Below are 19505 nucleotides of genomic sequence, written 5' to 3'. Positions count from 1 at the left end.
GTATGGGTTTTGGCTGGGTTTAGAAACCAGAAAGGTTTGCACTTTGGGTCCATGTTATCTAGCCAGCTTAGCAAGCCTCCACGTTTGGTGCAGTGACATTTCTCTGTTTGCAGTGTGATTTAAGCACCTTTCTAGTCAATACCAACATTTCCAGGATTTATCTTAATACCTTGGACAGATGGATCCTATTGATTCAAATGGAAGTTGGGGAAAGGGGATATATAGGGAGTGCCTTACAACTGTTTACTGAGCAAACAGTTTCCATCTGCTCTCTATTTTACTGTAAAGCAAAGGATCAGTCAGCTGCAAACTTTAATACATGACCGTCATGTACATTAGACGCATGTCACACTATTATCCTCGCCGGCTCTGCTCGACTATACACAGTTTAGTCAGCATCTGGGGGGTTGTGGGGTCTCCCCTTAGGGCTCTGTGATCTCCAAGCCATTTGTTTCAGAGAGGATCTCTCAACCAGGAGGTGCTTCTGCCTTGCCTCCTGCTCCCCATGCTCAGAAAAGAAGAGTACTTGCATACACATCCCAGGCAACATTTTTTCTCCTGTTTATTTCAAAAGTCTTTGTAACAGCTTAATTGCAACAATCCAAACGTCACCTGGAATTTGACATCCTCCCAGGTGTACAGAATTCATACTCGGTCATGTATCACAGCATTAAAAACACACAGGAATGTTCCCCGAACACCATCAGTGGGTTGCTCCACGGTCTCATTAAACTCCCAGCTCTACACATTCTCCGCCAACGCCTCTGCGCTGCTTTGCAGTGCGGCTGCACGTCAGCCGCCTCTGCCTCCGAGGTCCATAACCATGCTTCTGTGAATGAAGGGGTGCCAAGCCCAAAATACCCATTTTTGTCTGCAAACTGTATATAACGTACCAGTAGAAGTGTGATCTGCATTTAATTGGCTTTGTATATGGCTTTTTGTCCTCTTCATTCAAAGATCTTACAGTGGAAAAATCCTGAGCTGGCATCAAAAATAGGACCGATTCGTTAAAAGCACTCACAATTAGAGTATGTGTTGGAGGCAAAGTTCCTGTCAGCCCAGAATTAAAGCATTTTAAAAAATGCCACTTGTTTAAATAGATTTCAATCTTGAAATTTTTCCAGTTTAATGTTTTGCTAGGAAGCATCATCTGAAAGAGAATAAAAATCTGTATTTTCAAATCAATGATTTACAGGAATTTACGCTTCTTCATTTTACCTCTTGACTCGGTAAACACAACTGAAATTGTACTGGAAAAATGCATGCAGCTCCTTTTGACTTCTAGCAGGCATTTAAAAGTCTTTATGTCTGTTTCATTAGGCTATTTACTACCTGCAATTCAACTAAGTTACTCCAGATTCAGGCAAGAGCAGCATTTGTTTCCTAGCTTATTTAGGTAATTTCTGTATTGTTCAACTCTTTGGGAGTACGTTGAGTGATGCCAGACACAGGGACCTGCTGCAGCTGTTTCTAGCCAGAGAAATGTCATTTTTTTCTGACCAACACTCAGCTGAAATTCCCCTTGGTTGTTACAATAGTCCCTGGCTAACACCCATATTCACTGATGAGAGTAAAAACCTTGTCTAAGACTTGCTGCCATCCTCTGATTTCAATACAGGTGATGCGAAATGTCCCTAACAGTGTAGAAAGAGCTGCAGAAACTTGTTTGGAAAGTGCCATTTTTGGTGCTGCAGCTGTTTGCAGGGCAATGTCCAGCACCCCAAACATCCAGCTGATGCTCTCCTGAACCCAAACTTCTCCCACTGCTGGGGAAGCAGCTGGCTGCTATGGACAGAGGCAGCTCTGCTCACAGCTTTTGCATGTGGGATCATTACTGTCTCATTTAGGATTATTTTGCTTTTCTCATATGCTGATATTGGGGGGGGTTGTTTGGTTTTTTGGGTTTTTCTCTTTTTTTTTGAATAACCATGACCACTTGAAGGTCAGCCCTCAAATGGATTGAATGATCAGTGCAGGAAAATTGAAAATCATGACATCTTGTGTGTAGGCTGTGAATAATGGGCAACACCCTTTTGATCATTAAAATAGAAAATGATCTCTATATTTTCTGATGTTTTTTAGCCCATTAAGAAGGCAGGGATATGACCGCATTGCTGATGATTTGCACTGCTTTCCTGGCAGTACATTTGCTGCTGCAGAGCAGGGGCTGGCAGTGGTGGGATGGAGCCCACGCCGGGGGAGGCTTGGCCGGAGGAGGCAGCTGCAGGTTGCCGTGACATTCAGCTCCTCTCCAAAACCCACAGACACCCCGAGGCAGGTCCATTTTCTGCTGGGGACTGGACCAGTATTCATGTCTCTGGACCACGGGCACGCTTAAATTTCAGGATGGAGGCAACTCTGTCCCCGAGTGCTATTCAGAGCAAGGCATCTCCTCAAATACGTTTTGCTTTCATACAGAGGAAGAAAATACAAGCCTTGACTACCCTGGTGCTGTCAGAAACTGAGGCTTTCCCTCAAGATGCAGGTGCATTGAGCATTAGGAATGAACGCTACGGTAATTTTGTGTCGCGTGCCTGAGCTTTGGGGCCCAACTCTATATTTTAGCACCTTACTTTCTGTTCAGAGCACCACTTCTTTTGTTGCTTCACTGTACTTGTAGGATGGTAAGACAATTTTCCCCTTTTTTACAGATAAAGATCTCTTAGTAAATATAACCAGACTTGGTAACTGATTAATCTTGTAATATTTATGTATGCTGTCATCATACAGAAAGCCTAAACAAATCTATCCATTTAATGAGGAAAAGTAGGATCACAGCGTTACTGCTTTGCCGGTGCAGAGGCTGAATGTAAAATGAGTCGATAACTGCACCTGGGTCCCAAATGCTCGTTTTGGGAACTAACTGGGGTTCAAAGGTGGCCAGAAACAGTCTAGCACGGGCTACAGCATTTGCTGTGCTTCTCAGGGGCGGCTCAATATAATGTCAGTCTTCTTTTTTCTCTTTTTCTTCTGCCTTTCTCTGTCTTTTTGTACCTTGACAATTCAGACAGCACAGTTGCTAGCCCCAAGTCAAAGGCAGGGGCAGGCACGTACAACACCGAAAGACAAGGACGGTCCTTGGGAGCCGCAGCGGGCCGGGGCGATGGCAAACCCCGTCCTGAGGCACAGCGACGGGAATTGCCTGGTATCACCCCGCTAAGCTGCTTCACCCAGCCCGGCGTAAACTCCCAGCCACCCAACCGACCTACAAAATAACACCTTTGGGCATCGAGAGCCAGTAAATGATCTTTGACGCTGTGGTCTTTTTGATAAAAGTGCTTAGTAGCGAGTGGAGCTCTACTATTTAGGTTTCTTTGCCTGAATTAGAATTACATTAGCATGTCCTTAGTTTGCGATTGCCTCGCAGGTAAAAATATTCAAGTTTTGAAGATCTGTACCTGCAACTGTGTTTGCAGTGATCAGGTAGTCTCGATTTTAATCCCTTTAGAAACTCTATTCATAGGAGTGAATGTACAGCGTACGGCACTTTCCAACTGGGATTTACATCCTTCTGACTAGCTTTTAAAAATTTTAAACAAATTAGATAAAATGGGCAAATAAAATAGGAAGGTCTTTTTACATAAAACTGGATCTTTAGCATCTTTCACTGAGTTCGTGTCAAGGATTTCTGTTGGTAAGAAAAATACTCAGTCTGCTAATTCCAACCATGACATGTAGTTTATACTCATAATCAAGATTTTACAAAACAATTTTTTAAAGAAAAATATTCAGAAAAGTGTCTAATTTTGGTGTGTCTGGGAACTTCTGCTGGATAATTTGCTGGTGTTAATATTTGAGCTGTTTGCAATCAATGCAAATGGGAAAGTGATACCAACCAGAAACCAGCACACAACTGGTTGTTCCTTTTACAGTTCACACTTAGTGAAATACAGAAGTAAGCAAATACCAAACCCAGTGGAATTAACTGCAGAAGTAAAATTCTTGATGTTTGTAATAGGAGATAATAATGCCAGCTCAGTTAAAGATATCTACCAAGCTATGCCCCTTTAAAAAGAAATAAAATAAACAGGAATACTTTTGAGCAGCTATATTGTAATTTAAATTGGCTTGGAATCTGGAACTAATATTTTTGCAGAGAGTATACAATAAGGTAGTATTCTAGTGAGCTAAAAATGTGTGTCTGTATATGTAGAATGATGGCATTTTTTATTTTTGTAAATAAACAATGTCTACACACACAGACACAGACACACAAAAAAACCCGAACCCCAAACCATTTTTCAGATGTTGTGCTTTCAGGTACTGAGGTTTTACAATAAAATTGGAACTGAATTCTTGCACAGCCTGTACAGCCCATGGATGTTACTATAAGCAAAAATTTTCTGGACATAATTTTACTTGCAGGGAATAAAACTGATTCACTAATACAAAAATTAGGAAACTAGAGCCATTGAGAAAATACTTGGTGTTTGAATTGCACCTCGTCAGAAATGTCAGTAATTTTTGTCATGTTGTTTATTGTGTATTATTATAAAAGTATTAATTTTGCATTGACTCACTGGCTTTAAAAAGTAGTCTTAGAGTCTGTGAAGTACAAAGGGATTATGGGGACATCGTTGTATTTCTTAGACGGTCTGATAAAGCACCACCTGCGGGAGGGCCTAATCCTGAAAACACTTGGGACAATGATGTTACACAATTCCAAATCCACCTACATCCTTGTACCGAGTCCAGGCTTGGGAGCTGGCTAGGACACACCTGGGCATGACACGGCCCCGGGACTGGGGGGACTGGAGGCATGGGAATCTGCACCTGTGATATGCCCAAAATATTGTTCATCGCTCTAAGGGATGAGCGTGGCTGCTTCTCCAGTAGTAGGCTGGGTGATCGTCTTCCCAAAATCAGCCCTTGACAGTGTTCACCTCCTGAATGAAGTGCGGGTGGTGAGTGTAAGCATGCAGTCCCTCCCTCTTCCCCCCGTGTCTCACAAAATACTTCTCTCCATGGTCCAGATGAGGTAGCTGAGCCTGTGATGCAACAAGAGCTACTCGGGGCTTTGACAGCATCTCACCATTTTGTGACAGGGCGTAATGCATGTGCGTATGGAGAGCAAAGCACGTCTTTGGTTTTCTGCTGGATTTGCTGGAAAACACTTCTGAGCCTTTCCCTCTCCCCACACTTTTCATTCATTAATAACAATACACTTGCTGTACCTTGAGAAAACTTTTGGTTTTTTTTCTCATGCTAAATTGCCAGACTATTGGGTACTCTGCTAAAAAACTGTATCCATATTTACTGTCGCTTTCCTTTTCCAAGGAAGGACTAAACACAATAGATAGGAAGGCAGCAGCTATGCAGCCCCACTTGAAAGCAAATTACACCATTTTGGTTCCTGAGAGTTGCAAGTTTCAATTCGATCCTAGACCTCTTTTTAGCTATGCAATATTTAGGGCAATTGCGCCTTTTTTTTTTTTTTTTTTTTTTTTTTTGTGTGTGTGTGTGGTTTAAAGGTATATTCTAATTAAAGGGTGGATGTTACCCATTTAATAAACAAAAAGAGTAAGAAAAAAGGCATGTGTCTTTATTGCTAGCTGCATTCGGACTGTGGCCATGTAAACCGAAGTAGTCCTTCCTCTGTGCCATTGCTACATGACAGATTTATCATGCATAATGAACTTAGTGTGCATACACTAATATGCTTAACCTATACGTCAAATCGCAGTGGAATTGGCCATACCTTCCTGCATTTGCTACAGTGTAATGCTTCTGTTTTCCTACCATGAGCATTCACAAAAGCAGAATATGAGCTCAAATGTGGACGTAGTCACGAAAAAGAAATTGCACATTGGTTGTACAATGTGCAATGCACACTTCATTAGTTATTTTCTGTGAGTCACGTATTAATGTGCCCTAATTGAATTTATTATGTAACGTAACATGTATTGTATTATGTAAATATAAGATTGAAAATGTGCATTGGTTTGGAAAGGCACATTAGTAATCCAATTAGAGCAGAAGCCATATCCATAGATTTGCTAGCAATCAGCAAAGTATGACTTTGTTTAGATTAACTCTGAACATTCATTGTAATAATTAGTCACTGAATATTTTTCAAGTTAAAGGTTAGAAAAACACAAAAAAGTGAGAATGGTCTCATTGCTACAGTTAATTTTCATAAAATTATAAATTCATCTCACGTAGGCAATCAGGTTTATACTGAGCCCGCGTGCCTGGTTGTATGGTCTCCACTGCTGCTAAAGTCCTCCTTTCAGCTGCAAGTCAAGACATGACTGAAATACAGGTAAATGGTTGTAGTATACCCAAATTTTCACCCGTGAAAGCTGGGGAGGAGAAAAGACTAAGCGCCAGGGCTGATGCCATGCTGCGAGACCAAGCGCTGCGCTGACAGGCAGCATCGCAGTGCATCTCTGGGGCCGTCACCGACAGCTTTTGTGTGATTCTTGTACCTCTCCTGTCTTCCACCAGTAACTCCTACTGCAATTAGAGCTGGCAGCTGGGTGACCAGTTAGTATGTACACGTCAAAGAGGCAGAAATATCCTTTGTAACAGACCTTCTTTCCATTTTCAGTTGTGCCTACTGCTGCGTGGCCCCAACCACTGCCTGAAGTACCTCTGTGCGTCTTGCTAGCGGTAATGGGAGTTACTTGTGCAATGCTTCTTCCACAGGGAGACAGGCAAACTACAGCCTCGTCCTTCAGAAACCTCCATCTGCAACTGAGGTCAATGAGATTACTCCTCTGAACATCTATATTGCCTGAAGGACATCCTTCGCATTGCAAGGAAATTAAAAGCTATCTGAATTTTTTGCACAAAGTGAGAAGTGTGTTTGCAGATGGGAAGAAACCAGAGAGAATCGGATGACATCTCACTGTGACTCCAAACTTTGTCCAAGACACACGGGGAAGACAAACTCCAAGAAGTAAATGTAGCGACTTGCCAAACACTACAGGTTTCACAAGAAACTGTTCCTTGTACCCGTTTCTGCCCTGAGCTCCAGGGGAAACGGAAACCATCACTTGAATTTGGTCATTGTCCTTTATTAATTTTCACTTAAATTTTAATTCTCATCTGCAAGGTATTAGTACACGGTACCTCCTCCCTTCTCTCTGGAGGTCCGAGCAGCTCATGCCTGTGCAACCATTGCTCTCGCTAAGGGCTGGCTCACAGAGAAGACCTAAGTCCTGCAGCTTTTTGCTGCTCCCGAATGCTCTTCTCGGGCTCAGACAGCAAAATACCAATTTGGGGCATGGGGTCTGAGCTCCTGCCTGTGCTGCCTGTACAGCTGCTCAGCAGGCAACTGGGATGTCTGGGTCTGTGCCAGCTGGGAGTCACTGGGGCTGTTTTGCAGGGTGGTGCAGAGGGGGTTGTATCAAGGAAGATGAACTTTTAAATCCTAAGTTAATTGCATTCTGTCAAGGCTGTCCAAAAATAAAACCTGGGGAAAAAAAACCCCTAATTTCAAGAATGTAATACAACTTCCAAGTCACCTGAAAAGAAAGTGCAATCTAGTGCAGTGTGCTTTCACTGTCCCACTCTGTTCCTTCAGTTTCCTTCTGACTTCTTGTGCTTCAGCCTGTGTCCATGTATTGCAGGTATCTGCTTTGTCTGTGAAAATGAAATACCAGGAGGAATTGCACTTGGTGCAACTGGTGCATGTTTAGGGTTTAATTCACAAAAGGAGCAGGCCGCCCTGGGGAAACCTCAGTTGGACCATGCACAATAAAAGAGAGGAGTTACATGCCCAAGTCTGGCAAGTTTAAAGAGAAGTTGTCATTAAAAAATACAAATGCTTAAGAAAGAGCAGGGAGGTCTAGGAAAGACTGATCCCAAATCTCCTCTTGGCTCATGTACTCGAGCGACGGGTGCCCAGGTAATGCTAGCAGGCAGAAGAGTAGAGATTTGGAGCTTGGTTTTCACGCGTCCTTGAAAAATACTTCAGCCACTGAATATGAGGGAACTGTAAGGCCACCCCTTGTCAGATGCTCCCCAGTGAGACCCAGCTCAGTAACCGTGCCCCGAACCGTCTCATAAACTGGCCTTGCTGACCTCGATGGGTTTGGGGATTTTTACAGGACTTAGATACGAGCCGGGGGTCCCTGTGGTTGAGTTGTGTCAGCTTCGGTGGATACGTGTGCTGCAAGAAATAGGGGCACTGGTAGACAACTGGGCATGCACTTTATACACCTCTGAGGCTAATGAGAAGCAGCATGGAGTTTATCAAGGATCTTGGGAGTAAAGAAACATTAGACCTAAGTCCATAAAGTAGCAATCAGATGCCCAAATCCCTTGGGGAACCCAGCTCTAGCAGCCAATCCAACACCCCTGGAGTCAGGAACTGCAAAGGGTCCTGCAGTGGCACCACTGTGACCAACGGTACCAAAAAGAGTCGGAAACATTTAAATCGTATTACAACAGACTGCGTGTCTGCCTTTGATTGGACTCAAAAAAACTACAGAAATAGCTGGGGAGGTATGTACAATTTCCTATTACTTCACTGTATTTCCTAGGCAGGAATAGGTAGTTTGAAAACAATTTACAAACATTTAAACAGGTCCCTAATCATAGCTATACTATTTAACCTTTAAAAACAACTTACTGAAAAAATAAACCCCCTTAATTTGCAAATTTGTTATCAAAAAAATATAGTTCTTGAGCTCACAGAATGTTAATGCATTTGAACATGTTTTTATGAGTAAAATAATAAACCTAAGTAATTCTGCTGTGGCTTGGGGTCCTATCTATTCAAACTCCTAAGTCCTTCGGGACAGAGCCTGTCTGCCTCCATTTATGCAGCACTACACACAGCGGGGTCCATTCTAATGAGTAATAGTCCCCAAGATGGCAAGTGTACCAAGGTACAACCCTAAGAGAGGTCTAGCTGAAAAAAAAAAAAAGATCAGAGCCCCATTCACACTCTTAATAAACAAACACATAAATCATCATAGTTAGAGATGTACCCCTGGGGGTAATCCTGAGGGAAAAGAACATGTTTTCATCCTTTTGGTTCCCTGCTTCTGCTGTTTCCACAGATGTCCCCCGAGTCTCTGGAAGGCGCCTTCCTGAGCTGGGTCTTTCCAATCAGTCTGAGTCTTTCCCAGACCATAACCTGCCCCTACACATCCCGCTTAAATTTATCCTTCAGTGGGCTTCAAATTATGCTCACCGAGCACTCTGACCTCTGCCTGCTTCTTCAAAGGGCCACTCAAAGGTAGGATCTGAGATGGAGTGCACAGACAGACAGGCACTCAGACTCATGGACCTTAGGGAGTCTCTCTGCCACCAAGGAAGCTCCTGCCAGATGAATGCCTCTTGAATGCGGTCTCTGCCATACCACGTACTCTTAAGTATGAGTCTGCATCAGCTAGAAACAGAATACAAACATCATTGCCTGTTTCTGGCCAAATGCATCTTGATAAAAGCTGTGACTATGTTTATACACATCCATGTGTGATGGTTTATCTGTTGCTCTGATTCATTCTCCTTTAGGCAAAAGATACAATCACTGCCGTACTCAGCTGGCAGGTGTGCAAAACCTCAAGTTAAAAGTTAGTTTTCCAAGGTTAAATTCCAAAATGTTTTGCGCTACTACAAATTTAAAGGAAAGCAAAAATGATGGGATACCCCCAACCCATGCAAAATGAAGTAAGTAAACAACAGAGTAAAATATCTATATGAAACTTAATGGAAATATTTTCAGACATTTCTAATAATCCTAATTTGTTTTCATCAGCTTTTTCAATTTATTCAGCGATCAACGTAGTACTCATGATCTTGCCTATAATTTCCCAAGCAGTTTTCAAGAGCAGGCCATTGTGGCTTCTCAGACTTTATGCTTAAGTCTTATTTCTTGCTGGAATCAGCAGAAGCCTTTTTATTACCTTCACGGCATTAAAGGAGTGGCCTAGCACAGAGAATTTAGAGAAACGATCCAGAGCTGTGCATATATTTCTGGAAGAGATTTGCAGCAATTCCTCTGCACCCATTTGTCATGCTAAACTAGACACTTAGACCAGGTTTGCTTCTGGTTCTTCAGCAGTTTGGGCTAGCACAGGTTCAATATGTCTTAAGACAGCAGCAATTGCCTATGGCCAATTATGACTTAGTACCAATGTTTTGGGGGCAGCCAGCTTCTGGGGGAGCTCCAAAGCAGTGCTCTTCTGTATAACCTACACAATCAGATTTGTGGGGTACAAGTACAGGGTTGCGGCCCCCAAAGAACTGCAAGGAAATAATTTGCATGAATCTCTGCAACAATATTGCAGAAGCAAAAGATGCAAATTTAGGACAACAGAGAGCCTCCATTCATTTTAGCTACTTATTTTCATGTAAAAGTAATGAATAAGCATTTCAGTGGTGATGCAATCATTTGACACCAGAGGTGCATACTGGCTTTTCTTGCATTAAATGAAGTCAGTATCGAAGCTGACAATTGCCTGGTTTCAGTTATTCAGTAGGTAGGAACAGTTTTGCACATTTTAACATGGTTCTTGATAATCCCCTGACTTTTAAGAGTTAGGTAGCAGGTAGAGTTTCACACAAGACTGGCTAAAAACCATCATTTGTAGCCAGGGAAATGCAGCCCATTCGATCCTTTACCACTGAAGTCAGTAGGATTATTCAAGTGAAGCACAATCACCCTAAAGCTGGTATAACTGCAGTCACCTACGTGTATGTTATATACAGGCTTGCCATGAGGAATTGCTGAAGAGCATTGAACACAAAATTCAGGGCCAGAGCCAGACTTCAACAAACTGTGAGATACCGGTTTAGCCAAACCTTACCAACCCCAAGTTTGAATCTGGAGCTGGACCTGCCCATTTTATGCATTTTAACACAGAGTTTGGGTTCAGGCTATGTTCTGAAGAAGAACATGTTGGGTTTGACACCATCCTAACCATACACATCATCCTTCTATAGTTGCATCAGATTCTGCATCAAAGACGTCCAAGTCTCTTCCAAAAACCCCTTTGGGGAAAATCGTAACATTACGGTAAAGATGTTACTGCATATTAGAGAAGACTTATAAAACCCCCAGCAACTAAAATGCTGAACGCCCAATGAATACCAAGGCTGTCTCTGAATTTAAAACTTTCCAGTAACTTACAGTAATAATTCCACCCTAATCGCCATTTTATTTTTATTAAAGAAACAAAAGGAATTTCAAAAACTCTACCTAGAATCACTCGTTTCTGCCAAGCGGTTGTTCATGATGGCTAGAGCACCCACCCCTGCGGAGAAACCATTTTGTCTCGTATTGATACAAACGTTCCTCGGGTAGCCATTGGCCGTCTCCGACAACTGCTTTTGCAAAATGGCCAGGGAGACTTTATTCGATGCCGTGAGATCCCTCATGGAGATCATCTCTCCAGAGAGCCTCCTCCCCTCGGTGTCACTGTCGTACTGTCCATCAGCATCTATTGAGATGTTATGTCGACGCAGGCGGGCTCCTGGGGTGATGGCGTTGCGACGTCCGAGGCGGGCACTTGATTTATGGCACTTTGGGCAACATCTGCATTCGAATTTTTTCAACACCCAGTTCAAAACTTGCTTGATTACAATTGAGATGACATTAAAAAGAGAGTATATGCAACATACCCCCATTAATATAAATATGAAGTTTCCGAATCTGTATAATCCCTGATTCTGGTATGCAGCGTTTTGGCTGCTTACCAAATCTCCAAAGCCGATGGTGCTGAAGGTGACAAAGCAATAGTACAAGGAGTCAACGTAGTTCCATCCTTCCACCGCCGTGTACATTGCGGAGGCGCAGCAGGAAAGGGTAATAGCAAAAATTCCCAGAATCAGCATCACGTGGTAAACGGATGGCTTCCACCCCACGAGGCTGCCCACCCCGGACATTGCTGGCCCCCTTCGGAAGTTGGGAGGTAGGAGACCGCTTCTTCGCAGCTGTCTCTCATGGCACGCTTTCATGATAAATGCCAGGAGAGAGATAATGCGCTCCAAGAAGAGGTTGAAGAAAAGGATAGTCCCGGCACACCCAAAAAGGCCATACACGATGAGGAATACTTTTCCAGCCACGGTTGCCGGTGTGGTCATTCCAAAACCTAAGGTGTGGAGATAAATGGCTAACGTTAGTGACATAGTTTTGCATGCATAAGCTCAGGACATATGTAACTTAATAAAGGTCCCATCTCACTGCACAAAAGGAGCGCTATCTCCAAGTCAGCTTAGGCCAACATGAAACCGAGTTTTGTAAAGAATGAAGAAGGCACCAGAAAACTCAACGAGATGACTAAAACTCAAGAGTGAGGAAAAAATCCTCGCAGAGATGAAAGGCAGCGTATTAACAGAGCAACGCCACTCTGTAAAAGCAGGTGGAAGCATTCCTGAGCCCAAACCTCTTTGAGGTGGGATGAGGCGAGAAGGCCATTTCTCTGCTCCCACGCGTGTGAGCCAGCATGGCCTGATGGAAAGTTTAAGCTCTCTGTTCACAAGCTGTAACCCAGTGTAATGCTTTTATCAAGGTCTGATTACACCATTCTTGCTGAGAAGTTTTCAGGTTGTATTAACAGGAAAAAAAACCAAACCACCTCCCAAGTATCAAAAATTGTTTTAAAAATAACAGCACTTTGAAGTCTTAACCAAATCCCAACTGCAACTACCCCACCTGGTATCAGCACAGAAGGAAGGAAAAGCCATCGGCAAGATACCCACACTGTGGAGCTGCCTGGCAGACTGGGAGCACTAGGATCTTGCAGACTGATAATTACAGCAGTGAAAAACACTGCTGCACAGTTGAACAGAAAAATCAGAGCATACAAACTCTGGAAAGATCCAGCAGCAATATTAATTCACCGCTTCTTTACAAGAGTTGTATTTTGACATTACTCCTACACGTAATTTCATATGTAAGCAGTAATGCCTTGTAGCTACAAATGCTTAAGTAGCAGCAAAAGTGATCTTAAATTTGCATGCAAATACATACAGTAAGTTTGCTCCACATTATTTGCTGATACCAGTTATTCTATGAAAAAGAATTACATATATTTCACATATTATCTCAGGAAGATTCTTCTGAAACTCAGTTCTGTAGGTATTGCCCTTGTTCTGCTATTCTTCCCTGTAAAACTGCTCAGTGGTTCAGTCAAAAAGTGTACTGATGGGATTGAGATGAGTGCTCATGTCCCATGAACAAATAACCACATATAATTTAAATGAATGGTTTGTCAAAAATCCACATGCTGAAATTTCTTTATCCTATTGTTCCACGAAAATGCTGAGCAAGTAACATATTCAGGGAGGTAAATATCAACATCAGACCATATCAGTGAAAGGCTGTGAAGAAAAAGGAGCTACTTTTAGCATAGAGCATAATGAAATCATTAAATCCACTTTATTATCATGATGCACCTTTAAACAGCAACAGGAAAATATTTCCTACATATAATGAGTTGAGATTGCTGCTTGAAATCTATTGATTTATTTTTGTAATGGCTCTATTTTTCTGGGTAATTTATTTGTGCTACCTTTGTACTTCGTTGATACAGAATTTCGCATTTGTGGATAAAAGAATGTAAATGCTCCTGACAAGTAAACTTGGAAATAGCTTTTCAAATGACATGAAGGTGCATGAGGAAAGAGGTGGTCTACTTTCACAACAGATGTGGCATGCTTGGAAACATCTGTGTGCCAGCAATTTGGACTATACTGCATCACCAGTATCTTCACACTAGAAAAAGTCTTTTCTGTAGAAGACAGTGAAAAACTTGCAAAGTATTATCAGAAAATAACAAATTACCAAAGAGGTCATTAGATTTTGTTTCCTGGACCCACAGCCTCTCCATTTTGTTGTGCTACAAGACCCGCTTTGAGCAGATCCCACAAAGCCTGCCCTGGGGTCTCAGCCTTAACACGGGGGAATGGGAAGCTCTTCTCAGTTCCTCCTCCTCCTGTGCGGGATGAAGCTGTTATCTGGGTCAGGCTGGCTGCTCGTGGGACCCTTCTCATTTGATGATGAATATCCACTAGTGCCTGGTCCCCAGAAGAAGCCGGGGAGCCTGTTGCGGTTGCCAGCTAGGGATACATGGCCAGCTCGTTATAGAGAAGGCATCTGTTCGCCCATGCCTTGTCAGCGAAGTATTCAAACATGTGCTTCACAGCAAGCATGTGAACATCACCATCAAAATAAATGGGTTTATTGTCACACATATGGCTAGACACATTTATTAATTAAAAAAAAAAAAGAGAGGTAGTGACAGTTTGGATCAAGTTGTAAATGCGCTGAAGCATTTTAGTATTTTCTGGTGATCATTCATGAGAGGTGGTGAAGTTTGATATTTTTGATGCGGTTTGTTTAAGCAAGATTTTCTGAACCATAACGTTACCAAAATTCAGTATGTAGCTATGCAAGGTGAAAGGACCCAGCACAGCAAGGAGAGTGCTAAGAAATACATAAAACAGGCAAAAAGTAAGATCAGCCAAACATAGTAACTGCAGGTCAACAGCTAGCAGATAGAAGTGCACTCCTGTACTCTTCATCCGAGGTCTTCCTTCATTAGCCGTGTTTGTCCCTTCGGCACCACCTGGACCACGAGGGGTTAGTCCTGGTATGTTCTGTACAACACCTCTGAGCTCAGCCCCTGCTCAAGGCTAAGTACATCACGACTCCTAGATGAAACAAATTCATCCAGAACTGCCTGTGCTTCTGAGACAGTACAAGGAAAGAAGCACAACGGTGCTTTGCATTCTTCGTGGCCCTGACGCGGATTGTACAGGTACCTTGGGGTTGATTCTGTGTGGCTCAGACACAATATTTCAACGTCCCTCATGCTAATTCTGCCCCACTCTGCCCCACCACTTCGGATACAAGATCCCTGGCAGCATTAATTTCAGCTGTTTGATACTTCCTCTCCCCAAACAAACAGGATTAGCAGAGATGAGCTGATAAAAACTCTCAGATAACACTTATCCTTCAGCAGCCTCTCATGGGTAAGTGCTGGCAATTAATGAGTCCCTCATCCTGACTGGCATAATAGGTTTTGTGGTTACTGTTCTGCTCACCTGGATTTTTAATTTACTTAAGCTGGTGATGGATTCAAGAGGTAGTGAAACTGGACAAACTTGTGATATGCTTCCTACTGCTCTTGCTTTCTAGTCTTTTATCCCTTTTCTTATGGGTAAAAGAGATGGTTAATGCCAGAAAACAAAAAGAAATAGCAGTTTTAGTACCTGTGAGCTCTTCTCTCAGGCCAATTGATTTGGCAATTACCTTGTGCTACCGTATTTTGAGATTAAAAGGGGCAACAGTTTTCCAGTAAAGCTTTATCTACCCCAAGATGGAGAAAAGTTTTGGCCACCTCAAAAACTGAACACAAGAAAGTCTTCCAGCCTTTAACATGGCACCGTGTGCCCCTGCCTCTTTCAGCCAGCCCCTCAGCTCTTCTTATGCAAGTGTTCTGCCATGGGACTTGGCTCATGCAGCAAGTCAGCACAACTGAGCAATCATTTTAAATATCAGAGTGTAACAGCACTTAGATCATGAGAGTAGTATCAAGTCTATACCATTATATAACTATAACGCAGCTACATTTAAAGGAATCAAAAGAAACTAAAATTGTTGAATATAACCTTTTAAACAAAAGATTTCCCAGAAATAAACAAAAAAACGTATAACCAGAATGCTGCCTCCAGAGGGAAAGAAGTTCTTGCAACATAAAGCCTAAGCTCTTACAGGACTGGTCCCCAAGAGATGGGGTTTACAGAACAGAGACAGATAAACTAAGAGCAAATTTTGTTTCATGTCTGTTCTATACTTGCTTTACTTCATGGCTTTCCAATGGTTGATCTTTATATATTTATGACTAACACGTGTACCATAGCAAGGAACAAAACATCATATTCTGAATTCCGTATCTGGGTTCTGGTGCTCCCGCCAACCCCTTTTCTACCTGTTAGCATTTCATAATTATTGTCCCTGATAGAGTCATACCTGTATATTTCACAACTACCTTTTATTTGTTCTATAGCTCCTCACCACCTAACAACCAGACACAGTTGCCTTGGATACAGGGTCACAGCTCGGAGTTGACGAAACCGCTGCAGATGGAAAACTTCTGCTGCATCCAGCGCTTTTACCCAACGAGTGAGAATACTACGAGGCAGTTCTTCCACCTGGCTTTACGTTTTCAGACTACAAATGAAAAACTTACTTTCCCTTTAATATCTTTGTCGGTCTGCTTTATTAAGATACCCCCCCCTTTGGGCTCAAACAGTAAATTGTTCTAGAGCTTTTCCATTGCCAGAGACTTTAATATAGAAGTTGCTGTGCAATCACATTTGATCTTATTTAGATTACTATCTGGAATCATAGACTGGTTTGGGTTGGAAGGGACCTTAAAGATCATCTAGTTCCAACCCCCCCGCCATGGGCAGGGACACCTTCCACTAGACCAGGTTGCTCAAAGCCCCATCTGACCTGGCCTTGAACCCTTCCAGGGATGGGGCATCCACAGCCTCTCTGGGCAACCTGTTCCAGTGCCTCACCGCCCTCACAGTAAAGAATTTCTTCCTAATATCTAATCTAAATCTACCCTCTTTCAGTTTGAAGCCATTACCCCTTGTCCTATCACTACATGCCCTTGTAAAAAGTCCCTTTCTGGCTTTCTTGTGGGCCCCCTTTAGGTACTGGAAGGCTGCTATAAGGTCTCCCTGGAGCCTTCTCTTCTCCAGGCTGGACAACCCCAACTCTCTCAGCCTGTCTTCATAGGAGAGGTGCTCCAGCCCCTAATCATCTTTGCGGCCCTCCTCTGGACTCGCTCTAACAGGTCCATGGCCTTCTTACGTTGGGGGCCTCAGAGCTGGATGCAGTACTGCAGGTGGGGTCTCACCAGAGCAGAGTAGAGGGGAAGAATCACCTCCCTTGACCTTCTGGTTATGCATCTTTTGATGCAGCCCAGGATACGGTTGGCTTTCTGGGCTGCAAACGCACATTGCCGGGTCATGTAGAGCTTCTCATCAACTAACACCCCCAAGACCTTCTTGTCAGGGCTGCTCTCAATCCATTCTCCACCCAGCCCATATTTGTGCTTGGGATTGCCCTGACCCATGTGCAGGACCTTGCACTTGGTCTTGTTGAACTTCATGAGGTTTGCACGGACCCACCTCTCAAGCCTGTCAAGGTCCCTCTGGATGGCATCCCTTCCCTCCAGCGCGTTGCCCGCACCACACAGCTTGGTGCTGTCAGCAAACTTGCTGACGGTGCACTCCATCCCACTGCCCATGTCGCTGACAAAGATATTAAACAGCGCTCCTGAACAGCAGCAGTCTGTCCACTAATGCACACTGGCTAATGTGTGCGTTAAGACACTTCAAGTCAGATCCATGCTATGTCTGAAGACAGGAGATACCACTGCAGTTTTTAGGGCTGGCTAACCTCTATCATACACAAGCTTGCAGTCCTTGGTGACCCATGTACTAGAGCAGATACCCCATGGAGAAAATACTGAGTGACTATGCAGCTAACGACTGACTCCCATAATCAATCAATCAATCAATCAATCTATCTATGTCTTTTTTTTCCCTAACTCCTATGACTGTTCAGTACATAAAAATGGGCATACATGCACCCAATCCCCCAGGGACTGTGGGAAAAGATGCCCAATCTATTCTGTGACCTGAAAGAGCACCACAATAAACTCGATGAATGTAGTTAAAAACCATCCAGGTGACCACTACTGCTCCTTGTTACATCTCCCACCGCTGAATTATTACTCAGGTGTTTGAGACAACTGCTACACAAAAGGAGCCACGCTGCCAGAACGAAGCCAGGAGATGATTAATTGAACATTAAGGAGTTTCAAGGAGCTGCAGGCAATTATTAAAGGCTTTCCACAGTACCAATTTTATTCTGTTTACACACAACTGTGATCAGGTTATTGGTTATCCAAAGCGCTGCTACACATAACATCAGTGAACACCAGAATCAATCACCCTCAGCACTTCTCTGCTGTCTGTGATTTAAACCACAGCCTAAAAGGTCATGGCCACATTTTCATTCCTCTTTAAAGTACACTGTTTTGTAAAAAAGCTAATAGAATTGTGAGCCTAAAATAGCCTAAGCTTCCTTGAAAAAAAAAAGTTATTAAATTGGCAACCGTGACATTAAATAACTAAAAGGCAAAGCTAATAAATAGTTGTTAAGTTACCAGGTGCATGCAAAGGGTATAAAAAGAGGCTGAGAGGTAACAATATTTTTCTGTAGAGGTGAATGACAAAGACAAACCTAAAATTATGCCCAACAGTGACTTTGGTGAGGACGAGAGACAGGACTGGGCAGCAGCACCTTGTGCCCAGGGCTGGGAGGTGGCGGGGCAGCTCCATCGGGGCAGGGATGCCAGGATACCCCAGCTCCTCTGGCAACCTGTGATTTCTGCTCGTGGGCAAGGGGTTTGCACTCGTGGGCATCCCTGGAGAGCAGCAGGATGCTGTGAGGGGCTGCCCCGCGGGAATGGGGCAGGAGGTACCTGCAGCAGGGAGCGGTGTGATGGAGAGGGCTGCGGAGGTTACTGGAGGCACTGGTGGCTGTGATCCTGGGATTGAAGAGGGGACTTGGGTGCTCTGGAGAGGAAATTTTTGGAGGGGAGAAGGTGGGGAAGGATGTCCTCTGCTAGGAAGGGGACAGGTCAGATGGTCAGGGGCTAAGAAGTTGCAAAGAAACCTCTGGCTTGTGAAATCCCCTAAAGATGGGAATAGGAAGCCTGACCCAGGACACAGGGTACTTGCACGTGGAGGTGCTGCTGTGTGTGGCTGATACCTGGCCACGTCAGGAGGCAGGTGAGGAGGGGACTCATGCCCTACGGAAAAGGCATCCTGGGTGACAGAGCCAGAACAACATATTTAGGGTGAAGGATATGCTGGACCTGAGAGGAGTAAGGGTGTTATCACCTTGACAAGGGTCTAAGGCATTGGGGTACCCCCTGAGATCCCCCAGGAAAGCCAAGAGGAATAACCTTCTCAAAAGCTGGCTGCTCATGTACGTTTACCTTCTCCTTGCAGCACGTCTCCTGAGTGTGTTTTTCTACGCTGACACCTTCTAGTTGAGCTTTCCAAGAAAGATCTTCAATTTCTAGTGAGTACTCAGCAGGCACATTTATCAGCTCAAGTGGCCTAACTTTTGTAAATCTGAGTGATAAATGACCTTAAAAAGAGAAACACTAGGGCTTCAGCTTCACCAACGGCAGCGGTACTCTTGCTCTATTCATTTACCAGAAGTTGGCAAGCTTTTTTTCAGAGTTGTACTGCATGTTGCCCTTTCTGTGCACAGCATGAGAAGAAAGTGCATACCAAAGCCTAACCAAACAAGCCCACCCTTGCTCACTACTAAATGCCATTATCATAAAGACATAGCCCAATAAATACAGAAAGAGGCTAATCATCTGGTGTGGCCAAGCTGCTTTGGCACAGAACCAAGCTGAGGAAGAAGCAGAAGTGTCTCTAAATCAGTTTTATGGTTCGCTTGCTGGGGCTGGCTGTTCCTTTATGCATCTTGTACAAGGAAACAGGGA

General features: G+C 43.5%; 1 protein-coding gene across 2 annotated transcripts in view; it reads right to left on the bottom strand.

Moving 5' to 3' along the window:
* Nucleotides 1-537: 537 nt before the first annotated feature.
* The window catches only part of KCNK12 (potassium two pore domain channel subfamily K member 12), a 30115-nt gene continuing 11147 nt past the window's right edge, over nucleotides 538-19505 (bottom strand). The window contains exons 2-3 of one of the 2 annotated variants that reach the window (XM_069799941.1): nucleotides 11156-12047; nucleotides 538-7587 (exon numbers count right to left, since the gene is read on the bottom strand). In XM_069799941.1, coding sequence (XP_069656042.1) covers nucleotides 7551-7587; nucleotides 11156-12047 — 929 coding nt within the window. In that variant the 3' untranslated portion in view covers nucleotides 538-7550. Of the gene's footprint in view, nucleotides 12048-19505 lie in introns of both variants that reach the window. The other variant, XM_069799942.1, reaches the window with a different exon arrangement.

Source organism: Haliaeetus albicilla, chromosome 13 (genome assembly GCF_947461875.1).
Source record: "Haliaeetus albicilla chromosome 13, bHalAlb1.1, whole genome shotgun sequence".
NCBI classification, from domain to species: Eukaryota; Metazoa; Chordata; class Aves; order Accipitriformes; family Accipitridae; genus Haliaeetus; species Haliaeetus albicilla.
The sequence above is the reverse complement of the archived record's forward strand: the minus strand, read 5'-3'. Positions and strand labels throughout refer to the sequence as shown.